This window comes from Sceloporus undulatus, chromosome 9 (assembly GCF_019175285.1).
Source record: "Sceloporus undulatus isolate JIND9_A2432 ecotype Alabama chromosome 9, SceUnd_v1.1, whole genome shotgun sequence".
In the NCBI taxonomy this organism is placed as follows: Eukaryota; Metazoa; Chordata; class Lepidosauria; order Squamata; family Phrynosomatidae; genus Sceloporus; species Sceloporus undulatus.
The window spans coordinates 33318141-33344032 of NC_056530.1; the positions used below are offsets into that span (position 1 = coordinate 33318141).

Genomic DNA, 25892 nt, shown 5'->3' on the forward strand with positions numbered 1-25892 from the left:
CAGTTTCTCCGTTTTCTGGTCTGACAGTAGGACTATCAGATGTGTTGGCACTCCCATGTCTTTAAGGGCGTTCCATAGCCTTTCATGATCTATGCAGTCAAAGGCTTTACTATAGTCTATAAAGCACTTACTGATTTTCTTTTGGAATACAACTTGTACAATTTCTGGATCCGGCTGAGAAACTGGGGTGCCTGGGTGATCATTATCCCTATATATATATAATATATATATACAGTATATGTATGGCTCCAGCTTTTCTCCTCATTCCCTACCCTTGGGCCTGGTTCTCAATCTGCATTACATTTTGCCGCTGCAAATCTCATCCCTGTGGACAAAAATGGAGAAAAGCTTCTCATCCCTCCTAATCGCTTCCCCTCTCTGTTTCTTCCTTGGGAGATTAGTGGAGCATATGCTGCTTCTTTTCTTCTTCTTGTGTATGTATCTATATGTGTGTGTGCAATTTGAGTTCATTATGGGATGGCCTGGGGTTGCCTTGGCAACAGGAAAATGCAGAAGAGAAAGCTTCAGAAGAACCACATCTCCCCAGGCAGGTGATCCTCCACCTGTCAGTTGTTTTTAAGTCGACGGTCGGCAAACCCCATTAATACCGGCCGTTATATCCATGTCAATCTGGCTGGGGATGGTAGGCTTGTTGCAGCAAATGAAGATCATGGAATTGTTAGTGATTTCAATTGTTATTTTGCTCTAATCCCCCCAGATATACACACACATATTGACAAGGGCAGTCAGCCCTCCACATTTGTGGCTTTGACTTTTTGCAAATTCAATTGTTTGTTGATTTGATTAAAATGTTCTCTCTAGGAATCTCTAGGTCATTGAATCATAGAGTTGGAAGAGACCCCAACTGCCATCCAACCACATTCTGCCATGCAGGAACTCTCAATCAAAGCATCCCCAAAAAATGGCCATCCAGTCTCTGTTTAAAGACCTCCAAAGAAGGAGACTCCACCACTTTCCAAGGGAATGCATATCACTGCCAAACAGCTCTTACTGTCAGGGAGTTCCTCCTAATGTTAAGGTGGAATCTCTTTTCCTGTAGCTTGCATCCATTGCTCTGGGTCCTAGTCTTTGCAGCAGCAGAAAACAAGCTTGCTCCATCCTCAATGTAACACATCCTTTGAAATGCTTAAATAGGCCTATCATTTTACCTCTTAACTGTCTCTTCTCCAGGCTAAATATCGCCAGCTCCCTCATCGTTCCTCGTAGGGCATGGCTTCCAGACCCTTCACCATTTTAGTCGCTCTCCTTTGGACATGCTCCAGTTTCTCTACATCCTTTTTAAATTGTGGTGCCCAAAACTGGACACGGTATTCTAGGTGAGGCCTGGCCAAGGCAGAATAGAGTGACACTATTACTTCCCTTGATCTAGAGACTATACTTGTATTGATGCAGCCTAGAAGGTCCTCCAGCAGGACTCTGCCAGACTTTGACCATAGAGTTATGCTGGAGGATCTAGAAATTGCTAGAGAAAAAAGTTCTCTGGGATTTTGTGGGTCCACTGGCATGATTGTATGGTCAACCTCTGGTAGATATTGACCATAAAGTTGTGTTACAGGTCCTAGATATTCCTAGAGAGGTGTTTTCTTTGGTTAAAACCCTTTTCTTCTTCAGGCTAAACATACCCAGCTCCCTAAGGGCTTTATCACACGGGAAGCAAGGCAAGCATCATTAAATCAGCATTAAAGCCCATCAATATTGTGCAATAATGGGCTGATTTTCACACAATGTTGCCATTATCCCATGAATAAAGTGGCAAAATCACACCGCTTTTTATTCACAGGATTTTGTGTCTGGTTTTGTAAAAACCTATTGGAGATGGGTTTGAGGCAGAGGTGGCTGTGCCTTGTTTTAAAGGACAATTTTTGTTGCTGGGATTGTAAACCAACATCTGGAGCGGGATATAACTTCCCTACTCCTGCTTTAATTCCATACGCAAATTTCAAACCACAGTGCTACAATTCTTATTTGGTTTTGAAAAAAATGTGCACAGAAGGAGATCTAGGAAGGTCTGGGTACCAGAAAAAATGGGCATGGATTCCGATGTTACTCACCCTGAACTGCGGCTGTGAAAATTTCATGCTAAAACACTGCCTATGGAAAGATGGGCTGGTTTAACTCCTTGGAGTTTATCACACAAAGGAGATTGGGAGTTTATCCTGGGAAAATCACATAATTACGTGAAACGATTTCACATGATGTCGCACAAAAGCCGCCATTAAAGGGGTCACAAAGAAGCATTAACACACATCTTTTTACTTTCAGGATTTCAGCGCCAACACATTTCCGATATGCTGGTAACTTTATTTGCACAATTGCGTGTGGTAATCATTTGTACAATTGCTCACCATTTCCGCTTTATTTGCGGGATCCTTTTAATGTGCTTTAATCTCTCTTTAATGCTGAAATTAGCCCCAGTGTAATAAACTCCCTAGAATACAGCTAGAAGTAAGTCCCGTGGGATTCATTCCAAAGGAAGTAGATAGGATGCAGGCAAGGTTTCCATCAATTTGTTGGCGGCTGCCATTCACCTCATTAAATGAGGAGACTGAAATTGAAAATCCCAAGCTAGTAACAGAGGATTGCAATGTTCCAGTCAGGGCTGGGGAATAGTGGTGATTTTGGGGTTACTCCTTGTCCTACTCCAGAGTAAGATATTTTTTTCTTAACGTTACTCCTACTCTTGTAAAAACCCCTTACTCCTACTCCCTGACTCTGGGGGAAAGCCCTGGTTGCTTTGCAAGGCTGGTGTGTTTGTTTGTGTGCAAGTGCCTCTTATTGTCTCCCAGTCCTTTCCCCAGTGCAATATAATAAAATGGTTTTTTGGGTGATTGCATGTACAATATAATAACAGGAATAAGGAGTAGCAAATATATTTTGTCACTCCTTATTCCTACTCCTACTGCTGTAAAAACCTCTTACTCCTTTACTCCTTAGTCCTGACTCCTGCTCCCCAGCCGTGGTTCCAGTGCATCTTTGTACATCTTCTCTGTGTAAAACTGGAGTGTTCCTTCTTGCTAAAAAATTAATGATGCATTGCGTGACAGGCAAGCGGTACTTTCGGAGAGGCACCACATAGACAGCAGCAGGGAATGCAGAATGGAAAGGGCTTGCGTGCTGGAGCCCAAAGAAACATTCAGAGAAGAGAGGAGTCATTTTTTCTGAAACTCCATCATTTCTCTTTTCTTCTTCAGGCATAAGAAAAATGAAAACAAAACAATAAGAGCCTTGTTTAAATATCTGAAGGGATGTCATATTGAGGAGGGAGCAGCAAGCTTGTTTTCTGCTGCTCCAGAGAATAGGACCCAGAATGGATGCAAGCTCCAGGAAAAGAGATTCCATCTCAACATTAGGAGGAACCTCCTGACAGCAAGAACTATTTGACAGTGGAACACACTTCCTCAAAGAGTGGTGGAATCACTTTCTTTTGAGTCTTTAAACAGAGGCTGGATGATTATCTGTCGTGGGTGCTTTGATGGAGAGTTCCTGCATGGCAGAATAGGGTTGGACTGGATGGCCCTTGGGGTCTATTCCAACGCTACGATTCTATGATTCTATGAGTTTGGTCTACATACGCTGCCAGACTGAGGAAGCTGTGGCCCTTCAAATGCCTTCCAGCGTAGCTTGTGGTCATATAGGGTAGGATCAATAGTTTGATAATATCTTTAGGATGTGTAGCTGTACTGTGGTTCCAAAACTTGCAGATGGCATTGAAGGACGAGTAAAGAAGCTGTGTCCCTCAGCTGTTGGTTTACAATCTCAGCAGCCTCATCCAGAATGGTGAATTATCATAGAATCATAGTGTTGGAAGAGACCCCAAGGGCCATCCAGTCCAGCCCCCTGCCATGCAGGAACTCTCAATCAACTCCTGACAGATGGCCACAGGGGATAATGGGAGTGGTAATCCAACAAGGTGCCTTTTAGGCTTTCTCAGTCTGTCTTAGTCCATTTTCATTCCTAAATATGAGCAGCCTGTCGTCTTTTCTTTGAACAACAGCAGTGATAGGTAGACATTTCTCAGGTGCAGTTCCTTCTCCGAGCATCATTTCTCTGAACTGGGAGGGGAAAAGCTATAGCTCTATAAGTTCTTATCAATATGTTGCTTATCTTGTTTGTTGTGATATGATTCAGGGATAGAATAGATACAGAATTCACTATTTATCCGATCAGTGCGATTGGCGATAAATGTCGGACCCAGAATGCATCGTTTGAAGCTCTTTGTATGCACTGTACCCATTGTACAAAGTTAATTGTGTTTGTAAGGTGTATAATCAACCAGGTGCTCCAAGCTCAAAGAGCACCAAGCTCAAATGGCTTTAAAAACAGGGATTTAAGTTGGTGAGAGAGATCCTAGTTCGTTAACCATTTTAAATAAATGATTTAATCATTACAATAATGGATTTTCAAGGGGAAAGAGATGAAGAGAGACCTATATTGTACAAGTGTTCTTCCAGCCTTTTACCCAAAGAACAGGTTGGTGGGACTGGGAGTCCCCACAATATTTCAAAGGTTGGGGAAATTAGCTTTTGCAAGAGGCTTGGGTAACATTTTGACCATTTGCACCAACGTATACCAGTACTAACTGGGGAGAACTCCAGGTTTGGGGTGAATTAAGAAGGTTTTATTTAGAAAAATAGCAATTAACGATAGCAATTAAAACAGACACAGCATACAGAACTAACCAAAATGGAAAGATGGAAATGGGATAGCAGAGTTTTTAGGTGTTGTGGTGGGGTTAGAATTACCTGTCCTATGAGAAAAGTGGAAAGCTGGAGTATATTCCAGCTCTGTGCACTGAAGTTAGGTTTTGAAACTATATTTATACCTTAAAACTACCCTCAAGCAAAGTCAGAAACAATCCTTTGGATTTATGGGATGGTGGAATAGCCAGTCCACCCACCCCAATGCCCAAATGTAGGTAGCATTTGGCCAAGAGCAGCCCTGCCATCACAGCTATGGATAGGGCCTTGTTCAGGTAACAAGGACTTGTATCAGGAATCGGCTATAGGATTCTGGCCTTAATTTGTAACCAAAATAGTGACTGGATCAGGATATTCCTGAGATGGATGGACAGAGAAGTTTAGCTGGAGACACAGCAGAGGTGGTCAGGGAGAAATAGGTTTACAGTTTTAGATGCAAAGAGAGCCTTTGTCTCAGGCTTCAAGAGCAAATGCAGATTACTTGGAGGAACGAAGAAGCACTTTCGATTTGATGGTTTTGTTTGCCTGGATGTTCACATACTTCGGGGAAGTGTTCTTTTTTTCCTGGAAACCTGACCTGGTGTATTCCTGAAACGTCACTGTGATCTCAAAGATATCTCCAGATATCTCCAGATATGAAATGTGAAAATATGAGCTCCCCAAAAATACAGTGCTGGGCATGCAGCCATGCTTAATATCCCTCCGCTCCAAATGACGTTCATGTGATCACATAATTTCATTTTTGAACTTCGGCAGGATTGCATACCTGCCATACAGTTGCAAGGCCAAAAACACGACAGGGTAAACAGAAAACACACCGGGCGAGAGGAATTAATTGTTGGGTTATATCCATTTAAAAAGATGTCCAGTTAAAAATAACCAAATAGAAAAGATATAAAAAGCTGTGCTTTCCATGATACTCTCTGGACAAAACATCACATATTTATACTCATTTGTCAAAGGGGGTTATGGGTTATCAGAGAGGTGAAAGATAGAGGGAAGGAGAGACAAAGGCATTAGATGGCACAGTATTCAAGCTAATTTTCAGTAATCAGCATAACCATTCACTGAAAATGCAGCAAATAAAAGAATGTTATCCAGCAATTAGAGTAAAGCAAAACACATAACAGGAAAGGTTGCAGCATAGCATATGAAAGAGAGGTCTTGTGGCTTGATGCTAGCTGATACATAGGAAAGCTATCTACATGATGACTTTGAGGCTGGGATAAAGGCACTTCCCCCCCCCCCAAGTCTGGAAAAATGACATGGGCAAGCTTGTTTTCTGATGCTCCAGAGATTAGGACACATAGCAATGGGTGCAAATGGGAGCTGGGTATCTTTAGCCTGGTTAAGAGATGGTTAAAAGGTGATACAGTGGCCCTGTTTAAGTATCTGAAGGGGTGTCACATTGAGGGTGGAGCAAGCTTGTTTTCTGCTGCTCCAGAGGATTGGACCCAGGAGCAATGGATGCAAGCTACAGGAAAAGAGATTCCACCTCAACTTTAGGAGGACCCTCCTGAGAGTAAGTGCTGTTTCACAGTGGAACACATTCCTTCCTCAGAGTGCAGTGGAGTCTCCCTCCTTGGAGGTCTTTAAACAGAGGCTGGATAGTCATCTGTTGGGGAGGCTTTGACTGAGAGTTCCTGCATGGCAGAATGGAGTTGGACTGGATGGCTCTAGCGGTCTCTTCCAACTCTAGGAATGATTCTGTTCTATGATTCTGTTATTCTCCCTACCGAGTTCAACTGCTCTAACACTATCAAAGTGCAAAAGTGCTTCCTGAAAACACTCCTGCAATGCCCTTGTGGCTCTCAAGCATGCAGACATCTCCTTAAAATATCCCTGCAATTCCTATGTGGTCCTATTAATGACTGGCCCCAGTGATAGGATCTGTAGGGGAGGAAAACAAACTAAGGGATTTAGCACTGCCCATCTAGTTAATGCAGAAAAGAGGTCTTAGGGGCCTGCCTGAGATCTGCCAGTTTTAAAATAACCTTTCCTGAAGATGCCCCCAGTTTTCAGTGACAGGTAAACTACCAAGGGAGAGGGAAACAAACTCTGTGCAACTTACCAGTACCCAGGTGCTTGGAGAAAAAGGGATTGGATCTTGTCTGCCAAACATTTGGGAAAGTGGCCCACAGCCTTTAATGCTGCATTTGCAGTTCCACTAGAAAATGGATTTGATTTTGGCCAAGAACAATTGAGATCTGCAACAAAACCTTGCAGTATATTTAGGCTGCAAGCCAGCCGTGCCTTACTCTGTGAAATTCCATTCTGCTTCTGCTTTCCACTACTGTACTCTGGTTTTCATTTCCGCTCCCTCAGCCCTCGGTGGGCTCTTATGGAACGATCCTTCTGCCTGTTAGTCTTTTTTGACATCGAGATGTATTGTATTTCTGCAAGTGGAGGGATCTGGTAGCACCTTTGAGACTAACCAAAAGAAACAAATTGGCAGCATGAGCTTTCATAGACTTCAGTCCACTTCCTCAGATGCGTTTCTGCAAATCTGCTCTCCCATATTCCAAGCCTCTTGTCCCAGTGTTTTGACTGAACAAGAAGGGTTGTCTGGAGGACAAAGAGGGGTCATATAAGCTAGGATGGGGGCACAAACTACCATTGCACCTTTCAAGTATCTGAAAATGGCTATTGTTTCTTTCTTTAATCCTCTTTTCTTCAGGGTAAATATACCCAGCTCTACTTGTATGACAACTTCAAGACCCCTCGCCATCCTAGTCAGCCTTCTCTAGACACAGGCCAATGGGCATCATCATTGTTAAAGTGTGCCATGCAGAAATGGACACGATATTCTGGATGTGGCCCAACCAATGCAGAATAGAGCGAATCCGTTTCCTCTTGTGATCTGACAATGTGCTTTTGTTAATGCAGTTTAAGCCTAGAGCTAGCCCTTTCATTAGGCAGAGTACTAATAGATTGATGCTTTAAATAAAAATAAATACGAATAATAATAATAATAATAATGTGCATCCATATATGTGCATAAACACCATGGCACCATGCCCTGCACATGGCTTACCATTAATATACCCTGCAAGTGTTGCTTGGGTATGTAACAGACTGTAGGACCATTATGTGCCCTCGTTCTACTACATTTTTATGTTGGAGGAACAAAGCACCTGCTTGGCTTCACAATGAAAAGAAAGATAAACATTCAATGAACACAGCACACAACAGATGGAACAGAGCTGCCAGTTATGTGTCTGTGGTGTTTGTGTGCACAAAAAGAGAGAAAAAGGGAAGGATACCAAGCAGCAGTACTTGGCATGAGAGTAGGATTGTTATAAGCATGTTCCTGTTTTATTTGTTCAATATCATAGCAGAGCCAGCATGGTTGACTCTAGAGACCAGGGTTCAGTTCCCAGTTTGGTCACAAAAGTCACTGGGCATGGAGAGTGCTTTTGGCTATTGTGTGGTCAGAAGAGAATTCCTACACATGCAATGACTAAAAACGGGAATTGCAATGGCCTAGATTGGATTTATATCATTATAAGTCAGTGGTTTGAGCACTGGACTCTGTAGACCAGGGTTTGAATCCTGGCTCAGCCATGGAAACCCACTCGGTGACCTTGGGCAGGTCCCATTCTCTCAGCCTCAGAGGAAGGCAATGGCAACAATCCTCTGAAGAAACTTGCCAAGAAAATCCATGATACTGTATGCCCTTAGGGTCTCCATAGCTCAGAAATGACTTGAAGACACACAACAAAAAACACAATGGAGATTATCACACAAGGTAAAGGACATAATGCTCCTGTCATTACCTCATCCTTTTAGCGTGAGTGTGCAAAGATTATCAGATGACATCTGTCCTTATCCCGTCTTTCAGTCGTTCTTATTGTGCAATCATGATAAGATTAGCAAACGGTGTTGCACTTATTCCATCCTTCTCCTGTCACTGAAGTGGCATGGCCCCATCACTTTGTATCAATTACTCCCATTAATTGACAGGTGCCATTGACAGGAGAAGGATGGGATAAACGCAGACACGATAAGGTCGGGGTAAGGACGGGAACGATCCCTCTTTACCCCATGTGATAATCTCTATTGTCATGTACAACCTGTATTTCATTCTAGCTTTTTGAACATCGAACGTGTGACACCAAGAGAGTCCCACTGATGACTGATGTCTAATAGAGCCTTTGAAGTCAAGCAAATTTTGGACTCTTGGTGGCACAAGGGCCATCTTCACCATTTTGTGCAGTGGAAAGATTTTCCCTAGGGACATTCAGAGCCGGTGGAGGATATTTATGTCCGAGTCTAAACTGATTAAGCATTTCCATAAGATTAATTAAGAGCTTCCATAAGATCTTAATTGATTAAGAGTTTCCATAAGATGTACTATGAGAAGCCTGAGCATGACTGATCTATTCTGAGAAACCAGATGATTTTAACATTTGGTTGATGCTGTTTTCTCCCCCTGTTTGTTTCCCTGTTGCTGCTAGAGTTTGCCTTTTTGTGTGTGTGTGGAGGGGAAGCTATCTTATGGGATAGTTGGAGTTACGCTTCAGGGTTCCCTTTGCCATGTTAAATGTAGGTTAGGTATTCTGGGGCTATACTGAAATCAAGCAGGTAGGCAAGTAGTTGCAAGTGGTTGCCGCATGGGAAACAAGGTTATATGGTGTCTGGCTTTTCATGAGTATGGAATATGAAAGGAGAGTTGGTAAATCTGAAGAAGGGTATAGAAGCGAAACAATGGGTTAGCGCAGATCTGGCAACGGATGTGTTAATGTGCTAATTTTTTTTCAATAAACCCCTTCTGGTTTCATCTATGGTTATTCCTCAAATTGTTTCATTTCTTTTATATAGTTCTTCTGTGTATTGTTTCCATTCTCTTTTTATTTCTACTTGGTCATGTGCTGACCCTGCTGGTCAAATTTCCCTTTGGTTTCTCGGATCTTGTCAAAGAGGTCTCTCGTTCCAACTTTCTGGGTAAAGAGAGATCTTGTAGCACCTTTGAGACTCACTGAAAGAAAGAAGTTGGCAGCATGAGCTTTCATAGGAGTTTATCACACAAAGGAGATTGGGAGTTTATCCCGTGAATATCCCGGGGAAATTATGTAATTACCCGAAACAATTTCACGCAACATCGCACAAAACCCGCCATTTAAGTAGTCATAAAGAAGCGCTGATGTACATCTTTTTACTTTTGGGATTTCAGTGACAATGCATTTCCGATATCACTTTATTTGCACCGTTGTGTGTGATAATCATTCGTGCAATTACTTCCCATTTTCGCTTTATTAATGGGATGCTTTAAATGTGCTTTAATCTCTCTTTAATCCCCAAATTAGCCCCAGTGTGATAAACTCCATAGACTAAAGTCTACTTCCTCAAATGGAAGTAGACTTTAATCCACGAATGCTCATGCTGCCAACTTCTTTCTTTCAGGGACTCTTAAAGGTGCAACATGATCTCTCCACGTACTAATTCTACAGACTGACACAGCTATATCTTTGAATCCTACCTTTCTTTATCTTCAGTTTCCCACATTTATTATTTAAGTACTTTCTCCTGTCTCTTCGCAAAAATCACTGAACAGTTGAATTTAGAGTTGTGCCTTGTTTCCTTCACTTCTTTTGCTTTTCATCTGTCCTTAACTGCTTGACAGGTTGTATCTGTCATCCATACCTCAATATCAATTATCCAGGGCTAAGTGGGTTAATCAGGTGCATTTGGGATACATGTGAACAACAGAGATTCAACCCGGATTCATCCTGGATCGTTTTCATTGTCTGAGTGATTCTATGAAATTCTATGAATTACCACCAGGAGAATCCAATCAGTTGCATCAACATTACTAGCTTTTCAAAACCAGAAGTGGGCATCCCACCATTTCTGCCTTTTTCTCGGCAGTCTGTGTGTTCTGCAGAGGATCTCGAGGCAAAACATTGTCCCAGACCCGTTACAATGGGTCTCTCTTTGGCCTGTCCCACAACCGTGAATTCTAGTATTTAGATGGTCACTTCTGCCTAAAGTATCATCTACTTTGATTCCAGTGACCAGCTCCTCCCAATTATGATAAAGTCCCAAATTGCTGTACCCCCTTCTTTCTTCTTCTACCTTTTGAAATAACAAAACATCTGCAAGGCATACCAGGAATGTGCTAGAGAGCCTATGCTTAGAGTGCTTCATTCCCCAGCAGATACCAGACTAAATGAAGTCTCCCATAGCTACTCTAAACACATTGATCTGACTTTGAGAGCTAAGCAGCCCTGGCTAGTACTTGGATGTGTGACTGCCAACGAATACCAAGTGCTGTAAGCTATATTTCAGAGGAAGGAACTGGAAAAACCATTTCTGAGTATTCATGGGGTTACCATTGTGACTTGAAGGCACATGCACACACATAGTTAAAAGATCTTGCATCTTTGAGATTTGTTTCCCAAAAAACATCATTTTTCACCTCTTCTTGGTTTGGTAGCATATCTTAAATTCCTACCACAATGTGGCTTTTCTTTCTTTCTTTCTCAATTTATCTTTAAACAGAGGCTGGATGGCCATCTGTCAGCGATGCTTTGATGGAGAGTTCCTGCATGGCAGAATGGGGTTGGCTTGGATGGCCCTTGGGGTCTCTTCCAACTCTACGATTCTGTGATTCTATGATTTTTACCCAAATGCTCTCAACTGGTGCACACTAGTCGCTCCCATGGCTTTCTGTACAACTCATTTTTTCTTTGACATATTATGTTATCCCCAGGTTTTCTGCCACATCTATTTTTTTCCCCAGTAGGATCTGCTTAGTTTTTTAATAGGTCATTGTACATTCATTATTGCATATTTAATAGCTGTTCAGCTGTGAAATGTTAGAGGGCATTCACCCTTGTAGGGGTGGGAGTGGGGAGCACTTCATAGAGGAGCCCTCCCTCCGCTTCATGGCCGCTTCCATTAGTGTCCATTGCAGTGAGGATGGTTGGGTTCATTGGCTGGCATTAGATTCGCCATATGTGGCATCCAGAAGAGGAGAAAATAAAATTCTGGACCGGCCTCTTCAGTTCTGCTGGTGCATTGACAGCGGCAAGCATCAATCTTCCCTGGTGCTGCTCATGGGGTTCTTTGAGGTAGCTGGACCAGGCATATCCTTTTGGTGCCAGCTGGAAAACAAGAGATGGGATCCTGGGGAGATAACAAGATTTGGAAGGCTTGACTGAGGGATAGCGAGACATTCTAAGCAGATTAGAGACCATTGAGCTGCCTAGTCGTAATGGAGTGCTTGCACGGTCAGTGTATCTCGGGAAAGCAGAATGTGCACATATTTTGCTAAGGAGGATTGGAAGACCCGTTTGTGAACTAAATCGTAGTCGCATATAGGGGTGGGTTAGGGACATGGTGGCTAAGTGATTAAGACGCTGACTCTGATGATCGCAAGGTCAGCAGTTTGAGACCCAACGCCGCGTGACGGAGTGAACTCCCATCACTAGTCCCAGCTTCTGCCAAGTTAGCAGTTTGAAGGCATGTAAAAGTCCAGCCCTGTTGAACATTTGGATTGAGGAAACTTCTTTGACAAGGCACCATGTCACTCCATGACATCGCTCCATGGAATGGCTTAGTAATAAGCAAGTTTGAGCCATTTGTAGTCCTCTCTGTGCTTAATCACAGCCAGCATAGCCATTCTCTATTATGGATGTGAGATCTGGACAGTTAAGAAAACAGATAGGAATAAAATCAATTCATTGGAGATGTGGTGCCATGGGTTGAGATCGATTTGAGGGTGGTTAACCACAACAAAGCATAGCCACAGTGAGAGATCATGGAAGTTGCAGTCCAAAAGCTGGAGGGTCCAAAGTTGCCCACTCCTACACTATGCATTTATTGCAGGGATGCCTTGCTGGTAGCTGAAGTGAGCTATACACCCAAAACATCTGGAGGGCTCCATGTTGGAGACGGCTGCTGGATATAAACCCAGGCAAAGTGCAGCCTGTGGGCCATGTGCAGCTTCTGAGGCCACTTTTGTGTCCTGACAGTCCATCTTGTTAAAAAAAAATTAATCTCCCCCCCCACATTTTTTCCTATTATTTTCTGGGCTATTTTAGGCCCAGGGAGGACTTCAAAACAAAACACAGGAAGCCACCCAAAGTGTAATGTACTGTTGTAATAAATTATTTCATGCTTTCTAGAGGGCATTTCCAAAGGGATAGGATTTTTCACGGGAGACCACTTTCGTGGGGAACCAATGCAATCCTGTAACCCCCAGCAGCTGCCCATCTCAGGGTTGCTAGCTCAGGATCATCCCAGGCCATGAGGTTTCCAGGCCACAAAATGAGATCTGGGGACAACCCCAGTGCTATCATCAAGTGTTGTGCATTATGTGTTGTGCATTAACCACGCTTGCTCACAGCTTAGCATTCAAACACACCTACACATAAAACAATTTTTTCTTGTTTGGAAATTAAGACCAAAATCTTAGCTAAAGGGGCTTTTCCCAGATCAAGGTGAAATAAGGGATTGTTCCTTCTCGATGATATAAAAATAATTCTTATTCTTGGATCAACATCACTTTGATCAACATCAATACCTTTTTTAATATTACTATTTTAATTAATTTAATATTAATATTTTTTCAATATTCTTTGATAAACATCAATACCCATCTCAGCCAAATGATAAACTTTAGCAGTCCAGTCGTCTTCTGTAGGAGTGCGGTTGGCTTTCCAGCTCTGAGGACACAACAGTCCTGCAGCTATTAGCATATAATGCATCACTTCATAATTTATATCTCCTAATTTCACCTTTGATATACAAAAAAAAAAGCTTCTTATGTTTCTATAACAATAAATTACCAATAAAAGTTTATTATTTTTAAAAAAAGATCAAGTCCAGGATTGCCGATTCCCTTCAGCTTTCCTCTACCTTTTGAAATAGGAAATTATCTGCAAGGCGTATCATGGATGCACTTATCACAGTTACTCCCCCAGAAGATATTAAGATAATTGAAGTCCCTTGCTTCCCAAACTCTATGCACTGCTGTATATAAACCCAAAACCTTGCATGTTCTGATTAATTTATTGAGCATTTTTACTGTGGATACCACTTTTTCCACAGGTTCTCCTCTAGAATTCATATCATTTTGTTTAGAGCTTGCCTTTGGACTGAGATCTGAGCTATCATCTCCAATCCTCCCCTCCAAGGATTTAGTTTAAAGCCATCTTGATCAGATTTGCACGCACCAGGAGCAAGACAGTGACATATGATGCTGAACTAAGTAGACCAAGAGTGAGAACAGTGCTGCCTTCCAAATGTTGCCACTATAGCTAATGGCTAGAAATATGAGACGTTACAGTCCAGCATCCTCTGGGGTACTGTCCCATTCCCATTATTTAGAAAGATCGGATTCTTAGGGCTGCTTTCATTTTACAACCCCACCATTAACACTTCTGTGTTCTGTCCCTGATATCTCCAGTTAAAAAAAGAAGCGCCGGTAGCAGGGCCACTATGGAAAAGGGTCTAGATACACTATTGCTTCTCAGGAGCCATTAGGGCAGGGTAACCAGGTGTCCTCCTTTTCCAGGACATGCTCTACATTTCCACCTTCTGTCCAGGATGAATTCCAAAATGTCCTCCATTTCGAGCATGACTAAGAGCCCATACAGACAGGCCAAAATAAAGCTGCTCCGGGTCATTTTGGAAGTACAGTACTGTATGCTGTTTAAATGATGCATGTGCCGAAGAGGCCAGAAAGTCATTCTCCAGTCCTAAGGACTGGAGCGCAGCTTTGGTGCAGCTTCTGGCCTCTTAAGATTAATGTGTTATTTCAACAGCATACCTCTAAAGTGACCTGAAGTAGCTGTATTTTGACCTGTCTGTACAAGAAGCATGCATTTATATGCATATGACTGTTTTTAGCTTTTATTTTGCAGTGTCCAACATTTTACGGTGCCTTGTCTTCCTTTACAGTTAGGACATCTGGTCACCCTGCATTAGGAGGATATTTGTGGACGAAAGTCTAGCAGGAGCTCCCATTTCTGCAGTATCTGGAAGACTAGCTTAGCACATTTAGAAGGACAGAGAGCACATGCTCCATCCCTATAAGACTTTGGTCTTCCAGCTGTTTTGGAATACCATCCCCAAAGTTTCTTGGAGTGTAGGCCAAAATAGCTGCAAGACCAAAGAGACCAAAAGGTTCAACATTTCTCCTGTGTTTGAGCCTGGGGTCTACAATTGTGTATCTGCTAGAACTAAGGCATTTTTTTGCTTTTGTTGTGCCCACAATTCTCAGACCAGCCCACATCCCCAATAGTAACCATGCTAGCCTGATCATTCTAGGGCATTAGAGTCCAAAAAAACTTTTCTAGGCTCTCTGCACCACTGAGCATCTATATGTTTGGTTTATCAAGTGACTCAAGCTATAAGAAAAAATGACTCTCTGGGAGTAAACTGTATGTACTCAAGTATAAGATTACCTCATGTATAAATTGAGGGCAGGTTTTGGGGCCAGAATTATGGATTTTGATACAACCCGTGGATCAGTCGAGGGTAAAACTTAGGCAAATGTAAAGGATGAAGCAAAGGAAAATAATGCCAAAGGACTTACAAAATTCCCACAGGCATAACTGCTTGCGCTCTCCCTAACAGCTGGATGGAAGAGGAGGGAACAATAGTAAATAGTGGGTGTGCGGTGTGCAGGGCGGGGGAGACAACCAGGTGCAAGTGGGTTGTGCACATGTCGAAAAGGATGAAAAGGAAAAGCAAAGAAAATGGTGATTACGTTAGCAGTGATTAGAGCCTTTGACTTTGCCAGATTTCAACCCAGAAAAGCTGACAAACATATACAAGTGTCTCATTCAGATCTTTCAAAGCCTGATCCTTCTTAGAGTTCCTTTCAAGGGAAGCACTAAAGAGCTGCCACCGCTGCCATTTCCCCACCCTGACATCCAAAAAGGCTGGCAGCGGTGCTGCAGTAGAAAGAGTAAAGGAGCATCCATGCCTATTTCAGATGCTGCACTAAGCTGTCACCTTTTGCCATTATACTTAGAGACAATGGCATCATTGGGGATGTGCGGGGGGTATGAACCATACTGGGTGACACCACAGAGGATGGGTGACACCCAGTTGGTACCTTGTCATGCTGTGTGTGTGTGTTTGTGTGTGTGGGGAGGGTGCCATTTCTCTGTTGCTGTGGGTCTACAGGGAGCTAAGGTGGCAGAAAAAGAGGAACTAGTGCATGTCCCTCATTCCTTCCCTGCTGCTCTGGCACTCTTGGCAGAGCGAGCCAACACAGCAGGTGCACTCTCCCACCTTCCCCAGTGCCTCACTTGCCTAGTTACCCCCTGGCATCCCTGAGTGGGCATTTAGGAAGCTGGCAGCCCCCCTCAGCAATGCCAGACACCCGTACTGCTTGACACCAATATTACGGATGCCACTGCTCAGAGAAAGGGCTTGTTCCTTTTTTTTGGTGAGTGAAAGTAGCTAATACCCCAGAGGAGAGGATCAAAATTCAAAATAACCTTAACAGAGTAGAAAGCTGGCCCAAAACTAATAAAATGAATTTTAACAAGGAGAAATGTAAGGTACTGCACTTAGGCAGAAAAACTGAAATTTTTAAATAGGATGGGAGACACTGGGTTTAATGAAACCCGTGTGAAAGGAATCTGGGAGTCCAAGTAGACCACAAGTTGAACATGAGTCAACATTGTGATGCTGCTTCTAAAATGGCCAATGCAATTCTAGGCTGCATCAATAGAAATATAGTGTCTAGATAAAGGGAAGGAATAGTGGCGCTCTACAGACTGGCAGATACGGCGCCCCATGGATAAGTTGACTCAGGTTTTTTGGGTCAATTTTTGAACCCAAATTTCTAGACTTATACATGAGTATATACAGTACATTGACCCATGGATAAGTGGACTCAGGTTTTTGGGGGTCAATTTTTTAATCTAATTTTTTAGATTCATACATGAGTAAATACAGTCTTTTTAAAATATTTTCTAAGCTTTATTCCATTGATAAAGAGTCTGTGGATCTGGAGGACTGACTGTGCTGAGGAGCAGGAAAGAGGAGTAACTTGGGTGAATGCTATTTGCAAGGCTCACCTGTGCAGTGGGATATATTTCAGGTGTCCTCAGCATCCGACGTTGCTGCACAGGGCCCTGCAAAATGTCAAGTTCTTGCCAGTTCTTGGCCTCCCATTTGCTAACTGTTCCCCTCTCTGCAGGCTCCCCTTGCCTCCCACTGGGCTCAGGACTGCTGAGGTTTGCATCGCAGGAGCTTAATTGCTGCTTTAGAGTTTAATCACCCGCTAGGATATAATAAAGAAACAGATGCTGCAATGCTGCAATGTCCCTTCCCCGCCTCCGCACAAGCGCGCACTCACAACTGCAACAGACATCCCATGCACAGAAATCTATCTATCTAGCTGTACTGTTTGCTGGCTCTTCTTTCCTTGCTCCCCGTCCTCAGTCCCTTCTCCTATTCGGGAGCATTGGAGGGGGGAAAACACCGTGGGATAAGGCCTTGTTCTCACTACGTTCAAATCGGTATCGGGATCCGGGTTAAAGGGGCATGATTCCCACTAAATCCAATCTTAGAAATGGACTCAGAAAGGAGGAGGCATGCTTTCTGCCCTTTTTTCCCATTTAACCTGTGGGTTTTTACAGTGTTTTTTGGGCTGAATCAATTTATTTTCAAATAAATCGATTCAGCCCAAGTGGGAACCAGGCAAATTCGAATCTGATTCGAATCCGCCCTGGTTTTCACTGGCAGCCTGTCCTGTCCTGTCACTGGCCTTTCCTGGCCCCAAAATCCCCGGTCCAGCCTGCTTACCAGCTTCTTTAACCGCTGACCGGCTTCCCTGCACCTTTTTTATAATTTCCCATGTATACCAAAGGTCCGCTGAAGTTTTTTTATTTGCAGGTTTTTCCACATTCATGAGTTCTTCACCCTAACTCCAGCAAATATGGAGGGACCACTGTTTTCTGTCACATGAAATTTAATGCATGTGCACCTTCTCATTCCATATGTAGGATAAATATTGATACATGTTGATAAATATTGCATTCCTTATGCCTTTCCTATAATAACGCTGCTTCATACACCTTTCCACAAGAACACCAGAGTATACCTCTTACCTTCTAGCGCCCTTCTCTCTTAGTGAGTCATAATTTCATTATAGTCCATAGACCCATAGATTTGGCTTTTAGTCAAGATGTAAAAGTTCCCAAAATTCCCCACAATAAAATTCCCCACAATAAGACAAGAGGAAAGAAGTTGCTAAATATAACTATGGGCCTGAGCAGACAGGCCAAAATAAAGCTGCTTTGGGTCACTTTGGAGGTATGCTGTTTAAATGATGCGTGTATCCTAAGAGTCTGGAAGCTGTGCCAAAGCCATGCTCCATTCCTAAGAACTAGAGTGCAGTTTTGGTGCAGCTTCTGGCCTCTTCAGATGTGTGTGTCATTTAAACAGCAGGCATCCAAAGTGACCCAAAGCAGCTTTATTTTGGCCTGTCTGTTTGGCCCTAAAATTCAAACTCTAATTCTAACACTAACTGTCCCTTTAAACATTGTGGGGTCTGGACCTAGCTGCCTCAGAGAGAAATTTGGCAACTACAAGAGTGACATTTGGGCATTTCTCTTCCAGCAAGAATTTTACATTAAAAATATCTGATCTTCCATTCATCTTACTTAATAATGGATAGATTCTTGTTGAATCTGGTTGTAAAGACTACAGTGCAGTAAAATACGTTGCATAGACGCTGCTTCCAAGTTATTACATGGGCATCTTTTTTCGGTGTAAGGAACATTGGCAAATCCACCATGAAGTAGTTCTATGGAATATACATTATATACATTTTGCCTTAGCAAAAAAACAGCAATACTTGCCTAGAGACAGGCTTACCAAATAACTGGCCATATGGAAAAGGCTCTCTAAGTTGCGCATCGTACCCACCCCCCCCCCCCGTAGCAGCCATTATGATAGCCTTTTCTATATGGACAGTTATTTGGTGACCCTTTCTCTAGTATTGCAATTTTTTCGCTAAGGCAAGGTACTATGTATATTCCATAGAACTACATCATGGCAGATCTGCAAAGAACAAGAAATATAAGAACACGAACGCAGTTCACAGAAAGCTATCTCCAGTAGCCTAAATTTAACAGACTTCGGCGCGATATCTGAGCCCAGATGTGAAAGAAGAGATGAGGAGAGGCCAATAGACGCAGCATTCTTTGCTTTGCCCTTGGATCTGCAACTAACAAAAATATCTTGTACCAGATGTTTGAGGAGACCTGAGCCCTCACCAGTTACTATAAGCTTCATCCATAACTTGAGGTCAAGCCTCCAAGCTCCACTAAATTAGGGACTTTCCCCTATTTCGAGCAATAATGCACAATTTGGAACGCAATTGAGAGATTGAAACAATGTCCTCAAGAACTTTGCTTGTTGTTTATCCAATTCAGGCGATAAACCCCACTATCTAGATACTGGAAGCGTATAATAATTGGGCCACAGTTTTGGCATTAAACACTTTATTTGCTGATGGAATATAGAGGCCTCCCTTTGAGAGAGAGGAAAAAATCAAGTTACTGCAGATGAGCTTATTAGAAATAGCATCACTTTCTTAGAAATAGCATCAATATGACCCTTCTCCTTGTAATGGTCTGTCCCAGTCAAGCAAGCTATTTGCCAATATGTGTCAAAAGTGGCTTTCCTCTCCTTTCTCTCCTACAACGCAACCTCCTGCTCCCTGGATTTATTGTCATTTTCCTTAGGGACTCCCACTTCCCTGATCTAGAGAAGAGATCATGCTTCATCTTTTGTATTTCAGTATTTTTTTCATTGCATAAGGCTCTTGGCAAGATGCTGTCAAGTAGACTGGGGTTTGTCCTACTTACGTATGGGGAAAAACCACTAGCGATGTGAGAATTACTTCACTTGATAACCAGACATAACATTTTGCTTCCAATAATGGATAGATGGAGGCCTTTCTGTCTCCCTTTCTAAACCAATAGCCATCCTCATCTGTAAAGCTTATGTGTGCACTGTAAACATCACTGTGATGTATTATTTTAGAGAGATTTTGATTTTGTACAGTGATGTTTTAGAATGCATGCTAAACCTGTGTGGCAGGTTTTTCATTATCTATTTTTCGTTATCTGTCCAGTTCTGGACACCCGACTTTGAAAAGGATGTTGACAAACTGGAGCGTGTCCAAAGGACGGAGACCAAAATGGTGAAGGGTCTGGACACCATGCCTTATGGGAGCTGGGGATGTTTAGCCTGGAGAAGAGACGGTTAAGAGGTGACATGATAGCCCTGTTTAAATATTTGAAGGGATGTCATATTGAGCAGGGAGCAAGCTTGTTTCCTGCTGCTCCAGAGAACGGGACCCGGAGCAATGGATGGAAGCTACAGGAAAAGAGATTCCAGCTCAACATTAGGAGGAACTTCCTGACAGTAAGGGCTGTTTGACAGTGGAACACACTCCCTCTGCATGTGATGGGGTCTCTTTCCTTGGAGGCCTTTAAACGGAGGCTGGATGGCCATCTGTCAGAGATGTTAGATTGAGAGTTGCTGCATGGCAGGCAGTTGGACTGAATGGCCCTTGCGGTCTCTTCCAACTCTATGATTCTATCGTTGTTACAGCTGACCCTCCGTTTTCTCAGGGGATCCATTCCGGACCCCCTCCCCCAGCAAAGCAGAAACTTGTCAATATTCAAGCCCCATAGGCGTGAATGGGGCACGTGCCCACGGAGCACACCCCATAGAAATTAATGGAGGTTGCCCCTCTGTGAATATTCAAGACCGCAGATCTCGAGTCCGCAAGAACGGAGAGGCGACTGTATTTTTATTCTGTTTTGATTCCTACTATATAAAGTGCTGTGCAAATTTTACAGTGGTCTATAAATAAATCTTGATAATTATAATAATAATAAAGCCTCAAGCAAAAAGAAATATGCAGGGTGACCAGATTGTTCTGCTTTCCCAGTATAGGTCCTACATTTCAAACCTGTGTCTGGGAGGAATTTCAGAATGTCCTCCATTCTGAGCATGACCGCGTTGCGTGCATTTGTACTTAGACGAATGCGTTTAGCTTTTATTTGGTCACACTCTCCATTTTTCTCGCACGTCCTGCATTTTGCAGTGCCTTGCCCTCCTTTGCGGTGAGGACATCTCTAGGAAAGAGGGCTGCCGTGGCAAGAGATCTCCAGCATCTGCTGCGTTTCGAGATGCGTTGTTTCTAAATATGGATGTTCCATTTAGAGAGAAAGACTAATCCATAGTTTGGGAAGATTACTTCTTGGACAACGGTCCCTAGCCAGCTGTGTGATTCCGCAAAAGGTTCAAACAGAAAGTGTCTTTTAGTGCAGTTTACAATTTTGACAGTTCCTTGTCCTCAGGCTTAGGATGTATCCACACTGCTGGAGTAAAGCAGTTTGACACCACTTTAACTGCCTTGGCTCAATGCTCTGGCTTCCTGGGAATTGTAGTTCTGTGAGACATTTAGCCTTCTCTGTTAGAGAGCTCTGGGGCCACAACAAACTACAGTCCCCAGGGTTCCTTAGCATTGAGCTATGACAGTTAAAGTGGTGTCAAACTGGATTATTTCTGCAATGCAGTTGCATCCTCATAGCCCTCCCGCACTGCAGATGTAATCTGGCTTGACACCACTTTAACTGCCAGGGTTTCAGTGCTGTGGAATTCTGGGACTGTAATTGTTCAAAGCCACTGATCAAAGTTGAAAGCGGGATAAATAAACTTTTATTATTATTTTATATTTTTATATTATATGTTGTTGTTGTGGCACCAAAGTGGAGCATTGAGCCTGGCAGTTTAAAGTAGGTGTCAAACTGAATTATTTCTGCATGTGGATGCAGCCTTCCTGTGCTTAGTGGAAAGGATGCTCTAAGTCCTTGTGCCAGACCGGGTGCCATCTTGGCTTGCGCTGGACCAGACGGAATGCCATGATGATGTCATTCGTTCATGCGCAGGCCAGAGGACATCATAAGGCCATGCTGTGGCACTATGGCACCCCTATAGCGGTGTGCAGATAGGAGACCATGTTTCTAGCTCCTTTTGTACCAGGTGGAAGCATAGCGCGGTTGCCGCTTTGAGGGGGCGGATAGAGCTGCCCCTTACAGGCTGTTTATACAGCCCTGTGATGATGATATGATGATGATCCTAAGGAACTCTATCATGGGTTTTTCTGGGGCTGAGTGGGAAAGGATCTAGGAATGCAGAACATTCTGTTGCTCACCTGCCTCTCTCTTTTTTTAAAAGCTATATAAGTGCATCTGTCAGTGAATTCCATATGTTACATAATTACACATTGCATTAAGAAATACTCTCTCTCTCTCTTTCTCTCTTTTTTTTGCATGAGTTCACTTCATTGCCTGATTTTTTTTAATGAGATGGATGTTGGTGTTGCAAAGCCTGAACGAGAGACTGGCTGCCGAATTACACTTTTAGGCAAACGTCTGATGGATCTTAAGATTCACGTCTGATGCTGGGGGTGAGGGGAACAAGAGAAAGAGGTCAGAGAAAAGGAGCAAAACTCCCCGCTATTCCTGTCACTGGTTTCCAATTGCACCCCAATTTTCTTTCTGCCATCATTCCTGCAGAAACAGATTTAAATGCGTTCTGACTGATACCAAGTCAATCAAAATAACTGAATGTTTGAGATCTACTTGAAACCGTTGCTTAAATGAGGTTTCACGTCTTCAGCATTGTTCAGTCCCGGTACAAGGATATGGCTTGTTATAACAAATTTTAAACATATCCTGGCTTGCAAATAATATTATTATTATTATTATTATTATTATTATTATTATTATTATTAATTTTTACCCAGCTTCTCCTAACAGATCGAAGCAGCTAACAATGAAAGCATCAGTGAAATATAATAACTTATCATCGTTGTATCCCAAACCCTCCCAAAATAAAGCCCTTTGGACTGTTTTGAAGTCAAATCCGAGACCCCAGTCAATGCATCCAAATGCCTTTTGAGCAGTTCTGGCTATGTCTGTTTTTAAAATATTGGATATAGCATATGTACTTGACTATAAGTTGACCACACGTAGAAGTCGAGGACAGGTTTTGGGGCCAAAATGATTAGATTTTCATATGGTCCATGAGTAAGTTGAGGTTAAAACATAGATGCATGTAACAAAAGATCTAAAAGATGAAGCAAAAAGGAAAACAATGCCAAAGAATTTACAACATCCCAGAAGGCATAACTGTTCATGCTCACATTAATGGCTGAATGGATGAGAGAACAGAGGGGAGTCAGTGCTTCCAGGGCAGATTATACTCATGCTTTTCACTGGGATATGGTTCCTTTTAAATAAGAGTTAAAGTAGAGTACTTACCCTGAGCAGTGGATAGGTCAACTCAGGCTTTTGGGGTGAATTTTGGACTAAAATTTCTATATTTAAACATAGTATATATATTAATTGTGAGATTAATTCTAGCCTAATTCTATCTGGCCTGTTTCTGTGCACAGATGCAAGGACAGTGGACAAGATCACTTTCTTGAAGAGAAAAAGCATCAGAGCGACTTGTGACACTTTGATGCCTAATTTAAGGAGAACCTGAAAGCCCATCAGTCAAGGATGATATAGGCCCCATACAGACTGGCAACTAAAGCTGCTTCGGATCACTTTGGAGGTATGCTGTTTAAATGACGCATACGTCCTAAGAATCCAGAAGCCGTCCCAAAGCCATGCTCCAGTCCTAAGGACTAGAGTATGGCTTTGGCACACTTCTGGCCTCTTAAGATGCTTGTGTCATTTAAACAGCATACCTCCAAAGTAACCTGAAGCAGCTTTATTTTGGCCTGTCTGTATGGCTTCATAATAACCATTTCTTATATCAACAGAAGGATGGGTTAAATGGCCAGGGATCCCTTCCAATGCTATGATTCTATTATGTAAATCTGGATGTAATGCACAGGTTGAGTCTGAGAGAGCATGGAAAATGTTGCATGTTTCCTACTACTGTCAGACCTCCATATTTCCAGTTTTGACTTTTGCAGATTTGAATATTTGTAGATTTGATTAATATAGTCTCTTAAAGAACCTCTAGGTCCTCCAGCGCAGCTCTGCTGAAAGCTGACCATAGAATTGTTCTGGAGGACTTAGAGATTGCCAGAGAAAACATTTCTCTAGGCCTTTGTAGCTCCTTTAGCATGATTATATGGTCAACTTCTGGCAGATGTTGATCATAGAGTAGCACTGGAGGACTTTGCAAAAGGTGTTCTCACTGGTTAAAAACATTGTGTTTTTTTTATTTGTGGTTTTTCACATTCACGGGGGGTCCTCTGCCCCTAACCCCAGCGAACATGGAGGATCCATTGTATTAATAATTCTGCAATTATCATCCTGACTGTCTCATGTTTTCCTTGAAGTTATAAATACTTTGCTTTTTGTGCTCACAGGCCCAAGACAAACGGGCAAGAAGCAGCGTGCCTGCACCAGTTCTAGGGTTCTGGAGCAACCACATGCTCCGGAACCCTAGAACATGCCGCCACCGCCATCATGCCGGCCTCCTGTCCACATGGGGGCTGCCATCTTGACGTAGGCGATGTGCAGTGTATAGATGTTTGTGCGCATCGCTTATGTCACGAGTGTGCCAATGGCACACTTGTGACGTGTGTGCGGCATCCCAAGAAGAACCTGGTTTTTCTAGATTCTTTTTGGGATGGAGGGAGGCCACACAGTTTGGCTACTGCAGTGTCCCTTCACAGGCAAACCGGAAGCCACCAGCCCAGCCTGAACGGGGGTGTATGTACCGGTCCACAGTGAATTTATTTCAAAACCTTAAGAGCTTTAAATGCAAAGATATAGGCCTGTTAGTCTGTAAATCAGTACATAGAGAGATCTTGTATCACCTTTGAGACTCACTGAAAGAAAGAAGTTGGCAGTGCGAGCTTTTGTAGACTTCAGTCTACTTCCTCAGATACATTTGGTGGAGCTTTAAGAGCTTTAGTTGTCCTTTTTGGTTGTTTTTCTGAAAGCAGCACCATGGATAGAGTTACATGGGGTAAAGAAGTTTGGTTTTTATAAAGATCAAAGTCGACGTAAAGAGACTGGTGCTTTCCCAACACTGTACATGAACCACCCACCCTATATAGAAATGCTTTCCTCCCCTGGCAGCTGTTTTGAAAGCTTCTCCCCTGTGTGACATTGATGCGCAGACACGGCATGCGGGAACATCTGACTGACGGGAGCCTGGAGTCAAATGAAATTGTGAGTCCAACAAGTTTGCATGTTTTTAATGAGTCCCTTTTTTCTCTCCTTCCCTTCTCCAACCTTCCTCTCTGCAGCTCAGTTCAAACGAAACAACATCACCCCGTGAGATCTCTGGCCAAGAGGAGAAAGGTGAGTGCAAGACAGCTGGCATGCTTCCTCTTGGGGCTGTCAACTTCTCTGCCAACTCAAGTGGCACTGGAGAGAAAACAAAATATCCATATAAGCCAATTAATTTCTGCCTTTAAATGGCAGCCTTCAGCCAAAATGTTGCCCTCCAGATGTATTTGGACTATGCGTGCCATCATCCCCCATTGGTCATCTTGGCTGAAGGTTGCAATCAGGGCATGGAACTGCCCTCTGGGGCTTCTGGGAAACCTGCCAAGCTTGGGTTGTATTCCCAATATATCTGGAGAGGAGGATTTGGCGCACAAGGCATGGGACTCTGAGCTCTGCTGCAGGACCAACCTGACCTATTGCTTGCCAGAGACCTGTGGGGTGAGTTTCACAGCACATGATGTCCATGGTTTTGTACCATCTCTCAGACGTGGCATGTTGGGCTGTGCCTCGCTGAATCCTGCCAGCTGATGGGTGAGTTGCTTGGATTCTGACACCCCATCTTTAATGGGGAGCTTGCCATGGCATTCATGATAGAAACACAAGTTGACAAGGTCCAACTTGGGGCACTCAATGCCACTTGGGCAATGTGCAGTAATGAGAAAGCAGACAGAGGGAGCAGGGCATGATTGGCAGAATGATTTGGAGAAGGTATTGTGCAGCTGCCAAAAGATGCTCTTTGGTGGGCATGCCTGCTCCTTCCTCCAGAATGGGCATGTCAGATGCTCAGCTGAAGGAAAGGAAGTAATTCTCTACCTTTCCTTTGTTACTAGAATCAGCCCTCCTTATCTGTGGATTTTTTCATCCACGGATTGAAGCAGCCATGGTTTTAAAATATGTTTAAAATATACACATTCCAAAAAAA

The 25892-nt window shown here is 43.0% G+C and overlaps 1 protein-coding gene across 2 annotated transcripts in view; it reads left to right on the forward strand.

The window, feature by feature from the left end:
- Nucleotides 1–25892, forward strand: part of PCP4L1 (Purkinje cell protein 4 like 1) — a 51604-nt gene that overhangs the window by 20291 nt on the left and 5421 nt on the right. For both annotated transcript variants that reach the window (XM_042441057.1, XM_042441058.1), the window contains exon 2: nucleotides 24988–25042. In XM_042441057.1, coding sequence (XP_042296991.1) covers nucleotides 24988–25042 — 55 coding nt within the window. The remainder of the gene's footprint in view (nucleotides 1–24987; nucleotides 25043–25892) is intronic.